The sequence below is a fragment of the Protopterus annectens genome, chromosome 1.part1 (assembly GCF_019279795.1).
Source record: "Protopterus annectens isolate FY-2018-M chromosome 1.part1, PAN1.0, whole genome shotgun sequence".
Classification (NCBI taxonomy): Eukaryota; Metazoa; Chordata; order Ceratodontiformes; family Protopteridae; genus Protopterus; species Protopterus annectens.
Genome location: NC_056726.1, coordinates 299439038 through 299454313, shown reverse-complemented (window position 1 = coordinate 299454313; position 15276 = coordinate 299439038). Strand labels below are relative to the sequence as shown.

Sequence of the window (15276 nt, the reverse complement as noted above, 5' to 3'; positions counted from 1 at the left end):
TGGATTGGCAGTTCTCTGTTTCAGGACATCATATACTCTTTGGTGTTCTAACCATGACCAAGATGCGTCTTTGCTTGTCACTGCCAGCTCTGTAAATGATGCTAAAAGTTGCCTCAAGTCTGGAATGAACTTGCCTAGATAGTTAACCATGTCAGGAAAATGTTGTTGGGCTTGAACATGGTCTGGAGCTGGCATTTCAAGAATTGCCGTTTGCTTGAAAGGATCTGGTTATAGGCCTGAACTGGTAAATAAATGACCAACATAAGTAACTTCTCTTAGCCTGAATTTGCACTTCCGAGGATTCAACTTAATGTTCACTTCATGTGCTCTTTCCAGAACTTTCTTGAGGTTTCTGTCATGCTCGGCTTTACCCTTACCTCCTACTAGAATATCATCAACTATAGTAGCATACAGATACCCAGAAAACATTTGCTCCATTGGACGCTGGAAGACTTCACTGGCAGAATTTATCCCAAATAGCATTCTCACAAATCTGTACCTGCCAAAAGGACTATTGAAAAGTGGTTAGTAGTGAAGATTTTCAGTTGAGCAAAATTTGCCAAAGTGAACTCAATGTATCTAAGACAGAAAAAACAGTAGCATTTGGTATGAGAGCAGCGACTTCGACTGTATGCATTGGATGATGAGGTATTTTCAGTGCTTTATTCAAATCTCATGGATCAGTACATATTCTGGTGTCATCTGGAGCTTTTCTTATGAGCAACGACCATGGACGATATCCATTTTAGTTGGTTCTTCAACTGGACAAATTACACCTTGCTGCACCGTTTTATCTAGCTCAGCTTTAACTCTGTTCTGCATAGGTATTGCAACTTTCCAGTCTGGCCTGACAACTGGGCTGACCTCTGGGTCTAATTTCATGGAGTACACACCTGGGAGTTTGCCTACTTTGTCTTTGAAAAGATCAGCATAGGTAGAGAAAGTAGACTGGGCAAAATTAGAACATTGGTCTTTCAAGCTTACATGGTGCACTTCCTTATTAAATGAAAGTAGTCCTATTTTCAAATGGTCTCTGAGGCCTAATGATGACTGTATGTTTTGACCACGTAAAATTGCAAGTCATAGCTGTTCCCAGCAGAGTAACATGAAAGCACTACTGAACATTTAGTTTGAATTTCTTCACTACCATAGGCAACAAACTTCGCACACTTTGCCAAATCAAGATTTTCACCAGCATATACTCTAGCAAATGTTTTGCATACATAACATTGCACTTTGAACCTGTGTTAACTTTGAGCTCTGTGGGTTTCCCATTTATCAGAACAGTACGAAATGCTTTGTTCTTTGCCCAAAAATCTACTGCATTGACTGTTTATGCACAGGCACACCATCGACATAAAAAGTATGGTCACAGCTTTCTAATTGATCAACTTATCTCTTTGAATGTTCTCTCTTAATAAAAAAAAAACGTCCCGTTTGATTTACAAAATCTTTTGAAATGATTCCACTTGTTGCATTTTTGGCATTGCTGACCAAAAGCTTAAACCCTTTTGGGTTCATGATTTGCACCACATTTTTGACGGTTGGCTATGAAACTGGATTGAGGCACATTTTTTGAGTTTGCTGACTCACTGTTGTGCATCACTGAGACTGTGCGCACTCTGGAATTTGCTGGAATGCTACGGGGTTTGCCAGTGATTGTTGCAGGGTTTGCATTTGCTGCCATGTGCTTGGGCCTGTTTCTTTTAATCATGTGCTGCATACTATCAACATAATCACTAGAAGATACTGGAAGCATGCATTTCTCATTTGCAAGGATATTTGTGTGCTTTTCTGTGAGCTCGTATATCTGACAAATTTCAGTGGTCTTATTCAAAGTTAAATCACTGTCACGAAGCAAAGTCCTTCGCACAGCATCCTTTTTAATACCAACATGAAGGGATTCTGGCTGACAAAGTTCACAGACGATTGCAAGTTGGGAGCTATTATTAACTCCCTGTGTGATGTTGACATCCTACAAAAAGGCCTCACTGAGACCAACGACTGGTGTCAGAACCATGGTCTTAAGCTCAATGCCAAAAAGTGTCGTCATCCCCTTTGGGAAAAACCCAGTTCCCATGAATTACCACATCAATGGTAGTCCACTGAACACAGAAGGCATTATAAGAGATCTGGGAACACAGGTTGACAGCAGCCTCTCTTTGACCACCACATTCCCCCTGTGGTCAGAAAGTCCTATGTGGAACATCTCATTACTAAGAGTTTTGCATCCAGGAAGAAAGACGTCATTGTCTCCCTCTATTCTCCTCATTTGGCCAATCATGGAGTACAATGCCCCATTTGGTATGTACCTCACTAAACACCTGCAACAACTGGAGAGGCCGCTAAGTACCTCACAAAGAGGATCCTAAGCCTTAAACATTTGTCCTATATGGATAGACTCAAAAAACTCCCAGCTATTCTCTCTCTCATATCACCTACTTAGAGGCGATCTCTGCTTGACTTACAAAGCCATGTCTGACCAAGCTCTGTTAGAAATGCTACATTTAAAGAAATCTCAATCCTTCCGCACCACACACTCGAGACCTCAACCTCATTACTACAGTCAACAGAACATGCTGGAGGGGACATATTCATAACCCAGAGACTGCCCATGCTATGGAATAGACTTCCCATACATGTCAAGCAGAGCACCACACTGGCCCTCTTCAAGAGAAATCTTGATGAGTGGATGGGAAATAGAAAATTCACCCCAGGGATCACTCCAGTGGCTTTACCCGACAGAGATACTGAGAACTAAGGTTGGGTGGCATGATGCCAGAGTAATCCTATGGGCTAGGCTTGTAAAGGCCCCAGGGCCATTAGCCTAGTACACACCAATGAACCTATGAGTATTTTAACAACTCACCCCAAGTCTGCATGTTTTAGCTTTGTTTTTCAAGTCAGTTAATATATGCTGCAAAAGTTTCCCCAGGCTTTTGATCTCTTATGTAAAATAAGTGCTTTTCCATTGTAATATTTGGTGGGGGTTGCACATTGCTCTAAATTTACATTTTAAGCACTCTGGGTCCTTCCTTGACTCAACCGGTACAACGATATGATTGCTTTCCCCCCTCCCCTGCAAATACAGCAGGTGCATACACAAGTAAATACTCTCTTTCTATGGCTTCTGAACGAGCTAAATTAAGCAGAATAAATACCTTTGTATGTGCATCTTTATCAGAAAATAGGTAGGTACTAGGTTAATGGCCCTAGGACCTATGTAAGCCTAGCCAAAAAATGTACCCTGGCTTTTGCCACCCAAGAAAATTATTTTCCTGTGCCCCTGTCGAGCAGAGCCACAGAAGTGATCCCTGGGGTGAATTTCCCATCCAATCATTAATGCAGCTTGTATGAAAATATCATACTCTTGCTGAAATACTCTCCAGTTCTCTGCAGTGATATTATCAAATATAAGTGGAACTGTGAAATCCTTCAGCCATGCCAACAAAGTATGCTCAAACACACTGAAAAAATGGCCCTTGTAATTGCGTACGAACATGCATACACAGCCAGTAGTTGTAACAACTTTCAAATGCACAATAAACTCTCTGAAATACTGTACTTTGTGAAATATGCTTTGAAATGGCTGTATTTTGGGAAGTAACTGTCCTGTAATATGCTGCACAAACGTGAACTCTGTATACTTCAGATATCTTGATAGCCTTAATTAATGTGAAAAAGTAGCTCAAAGTAAAAAAACATCGGTCATTTTATACGATTCAGGCTTTATTTCAAACATTTTCCGTAGTTATTCGAATATTTTTATCAATGTGTTGCAGTTTTGGACATTTCTTTTACTTAGAAATTCATTTATACCGTTCTGGGTGTTTCGTTTTATATTTTGTGAATAAGAAACCATTTAAGTAAGCTTTGATACCTGAAATACGTTTCTGACTTTTTTTGTGAGTTAAACATATGCAGTAAGGATGATCCATCCCTCTATATTTGTCCACCATTAACTGAGCACCTTCTAGCCTTGATTTTGGATTTCTGGATCCCATTCTGACACCATGTTGCTAGTCTTGGTTTACTGTTGAAGACGAATAGTTGGGGTAGTTCATTTATATGCTTTATTACATAGACACATCAGGATGGATAGTAGCAATACAAAATATAAACAAACTGATTGACAGACTATGCAGACATGCATGCTTACATCTCAACAGCTTAGTACAAAATGGCAGTCAGGCTTGCACGTGCTCTGTATTTATACACTTGTGCAAACCCCCTATAAAGCTTTTTAAAGCTGTGCATACATATTGATCTATGTGGGGTGTAAAATATATGAATCTCATTTTTGTTGTGATTGCTCATGTAGAAACCAAATGGAGGAAAAAGTAGAATGTAAGTAAAATGTTATTGTGAAATGCAGTATAGCAGTAATAATAATGTCTGTTAACCAGCTAGGCCCACTAGACAACGCAGTCCCTTCTCGGGTGACCTGAGAGCAGTGCTTGGTTAAATGACTTGCTCAAAGTCTTAAAGTAGGGAAATGAGAGGTGAGAGAATCAAACCGTGTACCCCAGGATCTACTACTTGACTGCCTTAACCTCCTGCACAAACTGCCAGATAGAATGAGTGTATCCAAATGCAAGGGGCAAAAGTATGAGTAAAGTAAAGTTGTTTTTTTGCTGAGTGTAAAAAATAAAAGTAAAGTATATCATTCACATTGCAGCATGAGAAAGAAAACTGTGACGTAGAAAGGTAAAGATCTGATGTCAGTTTTCGTTTTATCATATGGGGTCTGATGCAGTCTCTCAGGTCTGACTCAGCCATTGCAATAGCTCGTGGCAGCCAAAATGCTCTCAAGCACTCTACCCTACCCATAGTGACTCTCTCCCAATTACCTCAGATCTCATTCGCCGCTTTACGGAGATGTCTCGATGTAGCTCTCAGGAAGTTAAGTGGATATTTAGTTATTTTTGACAAACCTTTTTTCTTTTGATTAAGCTTAAAACTTAAATTTAAGTTTCTAAACATTTCTTGATCCTTTTACCATCCTATACTGAGGCTCTTCTGACTACTATCGTTGGTAGTCCTTTCTTCCTACCCCTGCTGTTGTGATCACCTGCCTTTCCTTTTTCCCTGTACTGTGGTACATTGTTATTAGTAGTAGTCTTCTTTCCCCCTGTATTTCTTTGCCTTAAAAAAAAAACTCTCCTCCTTTCTGCTACTTTTTGGTAGATCAGTATAGAAAAAAATGGATAAGCTAGGGCTGGCTTCAAAAAGTGTTCCAAATGTAGTCACAAGATTCCTTTAAGTGACTCACATAATTTGTGTGATTATTGTTTGGGTCCACTTCACTTACAGGAGGAGTGTGACATCTGCAAGACATTCAACCACTGGACACTAGTTGAACACCAAAATAAGCTCATTATGAAAGAAATGTTGCCTTCCTCCTCTGGTGAGGCCATTTCTGGCTCTGACAAAACAGACAGAAAAAGGGATTCTTCCAAATCTGGACACTTAAGCCCAGATTCCTCCCTATCATCTAGAAGTTCGGACAAGGGAAGGAATTCTACTCCGAAGTTGCAGTCGGAGCTTTCTCCAAAAATGGCTAAACTGTCAGATCCTAAGAATCTCTCTGATCTGAAAACTTGAAGGACTACCTCATTCGATGCAACCACTTCAGATTGGAGCCTGTCTGCTCCGAAGGATAGGTCGGATCGGGTGTTGTTGGATCCTATGGGGAGCCCTTTCAAATCTATTCAGACTCTGCCAGGACTCTGTACTCTCCTTCCATCGATCCAGTGCCATCCAGAGTACCTTCTTGGAGAGAATGAAATCACCATCGATGTCGTCAACTCGCTTAACTAGAAGTCTCAGAAGACTTATATATATAGATATATATATTATATATATATATATATATATATATATATATATATATATATATATATATATATATATATATATATATATATATATATATATATATAGGAGCAAACATAAACAAAATCAAGATGGTAGCACGATGTTCATCGTGTTTTACTGTTGCAGTCATTACACTTGAGTTATCCTGCTGGCAGGCTACCCGCAGTCGGCCTGAATTCCAAAGTCCTGGTCCGGCATCGGTTGCTGTCGCCTCTTTCCTGACGACAGTGCGCCAGGGATATATATGATGCAGCCGACGCCATTTTCTTCAGTCTTTCTTGCCGCGCGGTGCCTGAAGCAAAAGCAGTTTTCGAAATTGAATTTCAGATCCGAAGTCTTCAATAAAGCCAAGTACCCCATTGGGAAAACTTTTTTCTTGCTCCAGACCGATGTCAGAAAAAGTTAACAATTGTATTTCTTGTGGGAAGCAAATACCTCATAAGGATTTTCATTCTTACTGTATTCCTTGCCTAGGGCCCTGACCACGACGTTGCTAGTTGTCGGTTTTGTGCTAGATTTAACCAACGCACTATTAAGCGTCTGTACGATTTTGCATTTCTTTACTTTGGCCGAAGGTTTAACTATATAATGCCATCGGAACAGCCAATGAACGGAGTTCATAAAAAGCGCAAGGGAAAAAGAATAGGACAGTCATCCGAGGTCCAAAACCGACAACGAAGCCTCTTCTAGGCCATTCGCCGGTTCTCAGTGAGGTGCTTTTGTAGCCCCTGACACCCGCTACCTCAGAGCCACAGGCCGCCTCCGACTCCCATGTGGAGACAGCTAGGCCTCTGGATACTCAAGGTATTGGGCCTTCGGAACCTAATCCCTCAGATGGGTCTGGAGCCGCTGAGCAGGCATCGGCTTCTGAGGGTGTTTTCAGACCTACGCAGCTTTATATCAAGCCAACTTCAGCATGCAAGACAAAGACTAAAACAGCTTTAAAGACAAGGAAACAAGTACAGCATTCTCCAGGACAGACGTCCATGCCTAAGAAACAGATGCTTAAAATGGCCGAAGACCTAATTACTTTGATCAGGAGTTCCCATCCCCCTCCTGATAAGAGGCCTAGGCAAGACACTGAATATGATTCCTCTGATCAGGTTTCCATTTCCTCTGACTCCTCTTCAGAACAGGGATACTCTATTCCTCCCTATGAGGATTCTGATGCTGAAGAATCTATTCCTTCAGCTTCTCTTCCTGAGGATTATTCCTTTGGGGAAACCCTGCATACCATGAGGGAGCATTTCCACTGGGAGAGCCAAGATTACTCAGAATCTAAGAAAAGGCTCAGAGACTTTCTTCTACTACCTCAGCACAGACCTCTTGCTATTCCACCTGTTCTAGACATTGTAGATGATGTATTGTCAGAGTCCGGACTGTCTCCCATCTCTTTACCTCCTGCACCTGTTAGCCAGACAGATACTATAGGGTTCCAGATTCTCATAAATTTCTATATAAAAACCCTGCTGCTGACCCAGAAACTATATCTCAGGGTCCCAAATGGGTCAAGGCCTCTACTGCAAAAAACTCTGTCCACTCAGATAGGGATTCTAGGGCACTGGACAGATTGGGGAAAAAAGTTTACACTTCTGCTACCTTGGCTATAAGGACTTTAAATTGTCAGTTTCATATGCTTAAATGTCAGCAATACTTAATGTCATTACTAAAACAGAAAATGTTGACAAATTCTGAATGTTCTGAGAACAAGGAAATGCAGGATTTATTGCATGGAGCTGAACAAGTGGGAAAGTATACTTTGCAATGTGGTTTTGATTCACTGGAGGCCTCTCGCAGGGCCGCTGTTACAGGTTCTGTCATTAGAAGTCATGCTTGGTTAAAGGAACAGAATCTGCCTGATCATGTTAAAGCAAAATTATTGGATGCTCCATTACAGCATGATACTTTGGTGTTAAAGCAGAAGAGGTGTTGAAGAAAATGGAGGATAAAGCTAAATCTATGCAGACAGTAAAGGATTTCTTACAGGTACAGCCACCCAGATTTAGCAGGAACTGGCCTTCTAAGAATTGGTCCTTTCCAGTGTCAGACAGGCCACAAAGAGGCAGCTACAGATGCCCTAGAGGCAGACAACAGCCCCAGGGCTCTTACAGGCCCAAACAATGGGGTGCTCCATCTCCAAAAGCGGAGAAGACAAATCACAGCCATATAGGAAACAGTCCCAATGACTCCCTCTGCTAATGCCAAACACTTATCTTTTGACAGCACCCTTAGGGGAAAACTAGCACTTTTTTCACAAAATTGGCACATGATTACCCAGGACAAATGGGTCTTAAATGTAGTCTCTCAGGGCTACAGGTTCCACTTTCACACCCTTCCAAAGGCAAAAGGTATGCCAGACCCTGCCACACAATCAATGGGCAGAGGCACAAAAACAAGTTTCATCTCTCATGAACATGAGGGCTATTCATCCAGTGCCACAACAAGAGCAGGGACAAGGATTTTACTCAAGACTTTTCTTAGTACCAAGAAAGGACAAAGCCTGGAGACCAATTCTGGACCTGTCTATTCTAAATACTTTTCTGGACATTCCAAAATTCAAAATGTTGACTCTGCAGCAGCTTCTGCCGATGCTGGGCAAGAAGGCTTGGCTTGTAACTTTGGACCTCAAAGAGGCATACCTACATGTCCCAATCAGACAATCATGTAGAAGATACCTCAGATTCATAGCTGGCTCAATGCACTACCAATTCTCTGCACTGCCCTTTGGCTTATCTACTGCGCCCAGGGTCTTCACAAAATGCCTGGCACCAGTAATTGCATTCTGCCGACAAAGAGGAATTCAAATATATCCCTACCTGGACGACTGCCTTATTCAAGCAGAGACCTAAGACATTCTACTAAAGCATTTGGCGTTTGTATAAAAGATTACTAATTTGCCCAGGGTACACAATAAACGAAAAAAAATCAAAACTAGTACCCTCTCGAGATAATATTCCTGGTGTAAAAATATTACTAATTTGCCTAGGGTGCACAATAAATGAAAAAAAATCAAAACTAGTACCCTCTCAACAGATAATATTCCTGGGTGCAAGCTTAAATACAACTGCCCAGGTGGCTTATCTCACGCCAGACAAACAAAGGCAACTGACTTCTTACTTTGAAAGCATGGCAACAAAGACCCAGTTAACTGCAAGAAAAATTCTGCAGGCTCTGGGCTTCACAGCATCCTGCATTCTGCTAATTCCAAATGCAGGACTGCCTATGAGGACGCTACAATGATTTCTAAAAAGTGTTTGGACTCAACATTGCCACAGCCTGGAATCATTAATTTCACTCATTCCCTGCCTGCAACAGGAGTTTCGATGGTGGGCACAGGCCTGTCACCACAGCAAGGGACAGCCATTCACTTTACCCACAGCCAGCCAAACACTAACAACAGATGCATCAGATTATGCCTGGGGGGGCCCACATGGCAGGAAAATGTATTCAGGGCACATGGCATGCAAGCCAAAGGCATCTTCACATCAATCAAAAAGAGATGCTAGCTGTACAAAATGCCCTGACAGCCTTCAAGGACCTACTTCATCCAGGACAGCTGCTGATAAGAACGGACAAAGCTACAGGCATGTGATACATAAACAAGCAGGGAGGTACACATTCTTACCCCCTCTGCAGACAAGCCATGATTTTGTGGAACACAGCATTGACTTACCAAGTACACCTGCAAGCACAATTCCTGCCAGGAAAAACAAATGCTCTGGCAGACTAGCTAAGCAGAATCCTCATGGATCCTCATGAGTGGAAACTAGATCCACAAATCTTCAACATGGTAACAAGGAAATGGGGATGCCCAGACATAGATCTATTTGCCTCCCCTCACAACTGCCAACTACAGAGATTCTACACAAGGATTTATCACAAAAAAGCATGGAAAGTGGATGCTTTGTCATTCAGCTGGAACAACCTTACAGTGTATGCCTTTCCTCCACTGCCTCTCCTCACCAAGGTACTCCTCAAGGTCAGACAAGAGAAGCCACAAATAATACTGATTGCCCCGGATTGGCCATGCCAGCACTGGTACCCAATCCTAAGGAGCTTGTCTCAAGGCCCAGCCTGGACATTGCCTCAAATTCCTCATTTACTGACCCAACAAAACAACCAGATCCTGCACAGCCAGCTCAGAACCCTAAATCTAGCTGCATGGCGGATAGTGTAACCATTCCGAATACACCTCTCTCTAAAGCGGCTATGGATGTTATTTTGGAGGCCAGGAGGCCCAGCACCAGAAAATCTTATGCAGAAAAATGGAACCAGGCACAAGGAATTGACATGCTTGTACCAAATATCCCTCAGATTTTACAATACCTAACTGAGATGCTGGACAAAGGCCTATCCTTCTCATCAATTAAGATCCATGCTTCTGCCATTTCAGCTCATTGCAATACGGACCCACCTATTTTTTCACATCCGTTGCTTAGGCAGTACCTCAGAGGGGGCAAAAACATAAGACCTCCAAGGAGAGCACCAATACCTGCATGGGACCTCAATTTTGTCTTGGAAAAACTCACACTGTCTCCTGTTGAGCCAGCTAATACAGCTGAAATAAAATTCTTATGAAGAACAGCTCTGCTCCTAGCAATAACTTCAGCAAGAAGAGTCTCAGAGTTACAGGCATTAATGGCTGTGGAACCTTTTATTATCTTCCATCCTGACAGGGTTTCTCTAAGGACAAACCCAACATTTATGCCTAAGGCATTGTCCAGTGTGGCTCTTAACCAAACCATTAATTTGCCTACTGTTTACCCAAACCCACAGAATAAAGGGGAGAGACTTCTGCATTCGTTGGACATACACAGACAGCTACGCTTCTACTTGGACAAAACTAAAGCTTTCAGAAAGACTGAGCAACTTTTAGTGGCATATGCTGCAGGATCACAAGGAAAGGCTATCTCAAAGCAGAGTATTTCAAAATGGATAGGACACTGCATTGTTTCTGCTATTCTCAACATGACAAATCAGTGCCTAAGGGCATTAGACCACATTCCACCAGGGCAGCAGCCACCTCAGCAGCCTTCCTCAGAGGAGCATCAACCAAGAATATTTTGGAGGCTGCAACTTGGACTTCAGTGCACACTTTTACTAAGCACTACCACTTACCTCTTTACTCTAAATCCAGAGCAGGCTTTGCCACTGCAGTTCTGCAGGACCTCATAGCCACTCCTAATTCTATTTAGACCCAGCCGCCCAACCTCAGCTTTGGGATTCAACCCAAGTGTAATGACTGCAACAGTGAAACACGATGAACATAGTACAGTTGTGTATCTATCATAAATGTAGATGTTTGAGTGTGTTCACTGTTGCAGTCCAGGTTAACCCACCCACCATTCCCCTTTCTTTGCTGGGACTTATCTGTACTTCTCTATACAACCTATGTGGTGTATTTGCTTGTAGATGAAGGTAATGTTTATTTTAGTGCATGCTTTTTATAAGTAATATTTTTAGCCTACCCTTTTGGGGGCACCTGACATCTGGGGCAAGAAAAACTGAAGAAAATGGCGCCGGTTGTATCATATATACCCCTGGTGCACTGACGTCATTGAAGAGACGACAGCAACCGATGCCGGACCAGGACTTTGGAATTCAGGCCGACTGCGGGTAGCTTGCCAGCAGGATAACCCAAGTGTAATGACTGCAACAGTGAATACACTCGAACATCTACATTTATGGTGGGTACTCAACTGTACTTTTCCCATAATCGAGTGGTGACAATCGGTGATCAGGTCAAAAAGTTGCTACACAGTTCATGGGTATGTGCTTGAACAGTACTTCAAGGGTTAGATTATATGGCAGCAGTAATAACACTAGTTCTACTAGCAAGATTTCACATGAGTCTTGCAATGGATGCTCGCTTTTCAATGGTCTGCCCTTCATCAACCCATGTCAGCCCAAATACGAATCATGAATACTTGCAAGAAGGATCTTTCATGTTGAATTCAGTCTGATCAGCTTATTGAAGGTCTCCCCTTTGTTCCTTCTCTTCCCAAAGCCACAGTGACCACAGATGCTTCCCATTTGGAGGGGGGTGTATTATGTGAGGAAAAACAGTCCAAGGTATATGGTTTACACAAGAGGCCAAGTCGCACATAAATGTCCTGGAAATTAGAGTGGTGCTACTAGCGTACGCATTTCAGAGTCTTCTTCCTGTGGGTACAGTTGTGATTCAATCGGACAACATGTTGGTAGCCTGGTACATCAACAAGCAAGGGGGAACCAGATCATACCCCTAATGTCAAGAGGTGCTCAGAGTGTGGCAGTGGGCGATCTCATCCAGCTGCTTTCTTTTAGCAGCTCATATTCCAGGAAAGTTGAACTTGCTAGCAGGCAAGTTGAGCAGATCCATTCTGATGCCTCACAAGTGGCCCTTCAGTCAGAAAGTGGTAGAAAACATATTCTGCAAGTGGGGCTAGCCTTGCTGTGACCTTTTTGCATCCCCTCTGAAAAACAAATGCAGCAGCTACTTTGCTGTGATCTCCCCAAGGGGGGAGTCCCTGAGGGATTCTCTCACTCACAATTGGCCTCCTGTCTATTATATACTTTTCCCCAACTTCATTAATCCCCATATTTTTTGAGAAAGTGAACAGGTTGAAGAGAGAAATAATCCTCATTGCCCCCTATTGTCCTCGACAAATCTTATTTCCCTTTCTTTGGCCTCACCTATGGAAGGAGCCATGGATTCTGGATCCAGTTGCAGACCTTCTGTCGCATCCAACAGGAAAACCTCATCCGAACGTTCAAAGTCTCAAGCTAACAGCTTGGTATCTCCAGTTCTGTTGATAGTCAGACAACCTATCCTCTGTTCGCCAGTGCATCATGTTGTCTTATCCTCCCGAAATGTATATTACTAAATGGAGATTTGTATTTTTTTCTCAACAAAGTGATGTAGTCCCTTTTTCAGCTCCTGTCCACACCATTCTAGAGTTTTTAGCGGAGCTGTTTAATGAGGGGGCAGCTTATTCTACTGCAAAAGTACAGCTAGCTGCTATCTCTAATTTTCAAATTGGATTTAATGGCTCCACTCTCACTTCACATAAGCGATGTAAAACTTTTTTGAGAGGAACTCTTATTACTCAAGCCCCCTTATAAAGATCCTTCACCATCTTGGGGCTTAAATTTGGTATTACAGAAAATTATACAGCCTCTGTTTGCACCAGTGGCTACCTGTCAGCTCAAATTTCTTTCTTGGAAAACCATATTCTTGATAGCCATCACATCTGCAAGAAGAACTTTTGAGATTCAGACCTTATCATCCCAACCACCATACTTGGTTTTCCACAAAGACATGGTCACTTAACATACTAATTCATCATTCTTACCGAAGATAGTTGCAGAGAATACTATCAACCAATCCATTAATCTACCAGTTTTCTTCCCAAACTTCACCAATAAGGGTGAATATTTGTTGCATTTGTTAGATGTTTATGGACAACTGTGTGTTTACCTTCATAGAACAAAGGACATAAGAAAGGAAAGTCAGTTATTTGTCTTCTCAGAAAACTAGATTGGGTCTTCCAGTGACCAAGGTGACTCTAGACAAAAGGGTTACAGATTGCATATGTTTTGTTTACAAGAGACAAGGTTTAGAGCTGCTGACAAGTGTTTGAGCTCATTCCACTAGAGCCATGGACACCTCTTAAGTATTCTATTGCGGAACTTCCATGAGTGACATTTGCACAGCAGCAAACTGGGCTACCCCTCATACCTTCATTACCCATTACAAGCTGGATTTGCTCTCTAGGGGTAGGGCCTCCTTTTGGTTCAATGGTTCTGAAGAATGTCCGTCCATAAGACCACCTAGGAAAAGGTAGCTAGGGACTCTGTGTCATACATGAGGATAAAATTAAAATTGACATCAGATAAAATAGTTATGTACTCACCATAACATTCCGTCTGTGTTGTCCATTTTCATTTTTTTCTCAACAACCCACTCACCATCCCCCTGTCCCTTTCTTGGCTCTTAGATGAGCGAGTTGACCTTAAGTTGATAATTGGCATTTCAACACCCAGAAGTGGTCTCACCCTGTTGTAAGGTGTTTCCTATTCTATTGTTTTCCTTATCAGCAAACAAGATCTGAGGTAATTGGGAGAGGGGCATTATGGGTAGGGTAGGGTGCTTGAGAGCTTTTTGGTTTCCATGAGCTATTGCAATGGCTGAGTCAGATACAAGGGATCTGATCCAAACCCGTATGTGAGGAAAAAATGAAAATGGACAACACAGATGGAATGTTATGGTGAGTACATAACTATTTTTTTAATCAGTGCTGAGATCTGAAGCTGTAAGAAGTCTAGACTCTGAGGCTGTATGGAGTTACTTGCATAAGTATAGAACTTCATTTCTTGATGTGCATAGTGTTAGAAGAATATATGAAGGGTTGAAGGGTTGTATTTTTCTTAAATTCCTTAAGGTAAGCAAGTTAAGTAAAGCAAAGCAAAGATTTCAAGATTAGTGGGGCTTTTCCATAAGCAGATGTTTCAGCGTTTTGACTGGTGCAAGTGGAAGGTGACAAGTCGAACTGATGCTGTTGAGGTAAGGAACAAATCGATTAGAGATGTATAGAAACTGTACTCTGACATTTTCACTGTATTTGTTAGAAGGATAGCAGTTTACTCCTAGAAGGACATTAAAAGCTAGTTTATAGAGAATTGAAGTGTAAAGGAAATAAAAGGGAAAGAAATGGTGTTAAAGCTGCTGGGGAAATAGACATTCGGTTTCAGCTCAAGTGTATTAAGCAGAAAGTCGCAATACGTTTTCCTTTGCAAGGCTAGTTGGTGAATTTTCTGGAGGACTTAGTTTTTATGTAAAACGTTCAATATGTAGGTTGCTTTCTACATGTTGGAGTGCGAATCATTACATTTAAAGCAGCAGTAATGCATGGGGATTTTGTTCTTTCTATTGTACATAGTTCTTCCTTTAGTCTGTTTTTTTTCCAAAAACATTTAAAGATTTGCAAAAATGTGACACGAGTTCAAACGTGTGAAATTGCAACTATGTAAAAATCATGTTAGTCAAGAGTTACAAGCTAGGCATAAAATTGCTAGTAAGGAGAAGTATACATGATAAAAGTGACATGGGTGTAAATTGATGTAACAGAATATCTGCTGTCAGTTTTAGCATGAAATATAAATTACCTCATCTACAGAGAAGAACAGTACTGTGCTTTCTATGTTACCAATTGTAGGATGTAAATTGTCTCTCAAAAACTACATTTGGTATCAATGAACACGTTTGATATGATTTCAATATGGATATTCTGAAGAATATCTGTGACAAAGGAAATGGAATGTTGTATTGAAAGGAAGAGTTGCTCCATTTGTGATAGGGGAGGGAAATGTGTAGCAGTGAGGAGTACTGGTAAGTAAACAGATTTCCCTTGTAATGCA

General features: G+C 41.6%; 1 protein-coding gene across 10 annotated transcripts in view; it reads left to right on the top strand.

The window, feature by feature from the left end:
* Positions 1-15276, top strand: part of TCF20 (transcription factor 20) — a 2163179-nt gene that overhangs the window by 1841133 nt on the left and 306770 nt on the right. The window contains exon 5 of one of the 10 annotated variants that reach the window (XM_044074686.1): positions 14301-14357. The exons of the other annotated variants lie outside the window; for them this stretch is intronic. Within the exon in view, the coding sequence (XP_043930621.1) occupies positions 14301-14342 (42 nt within the window). The 3' untranslated portion in view covers positions 14343-14357. Of the gene's footprint in view, positions 1-14300; positions 14358-15276 lie in introns of those variants that run through there. 10 annotated transcript variants of the gene reach the window in all.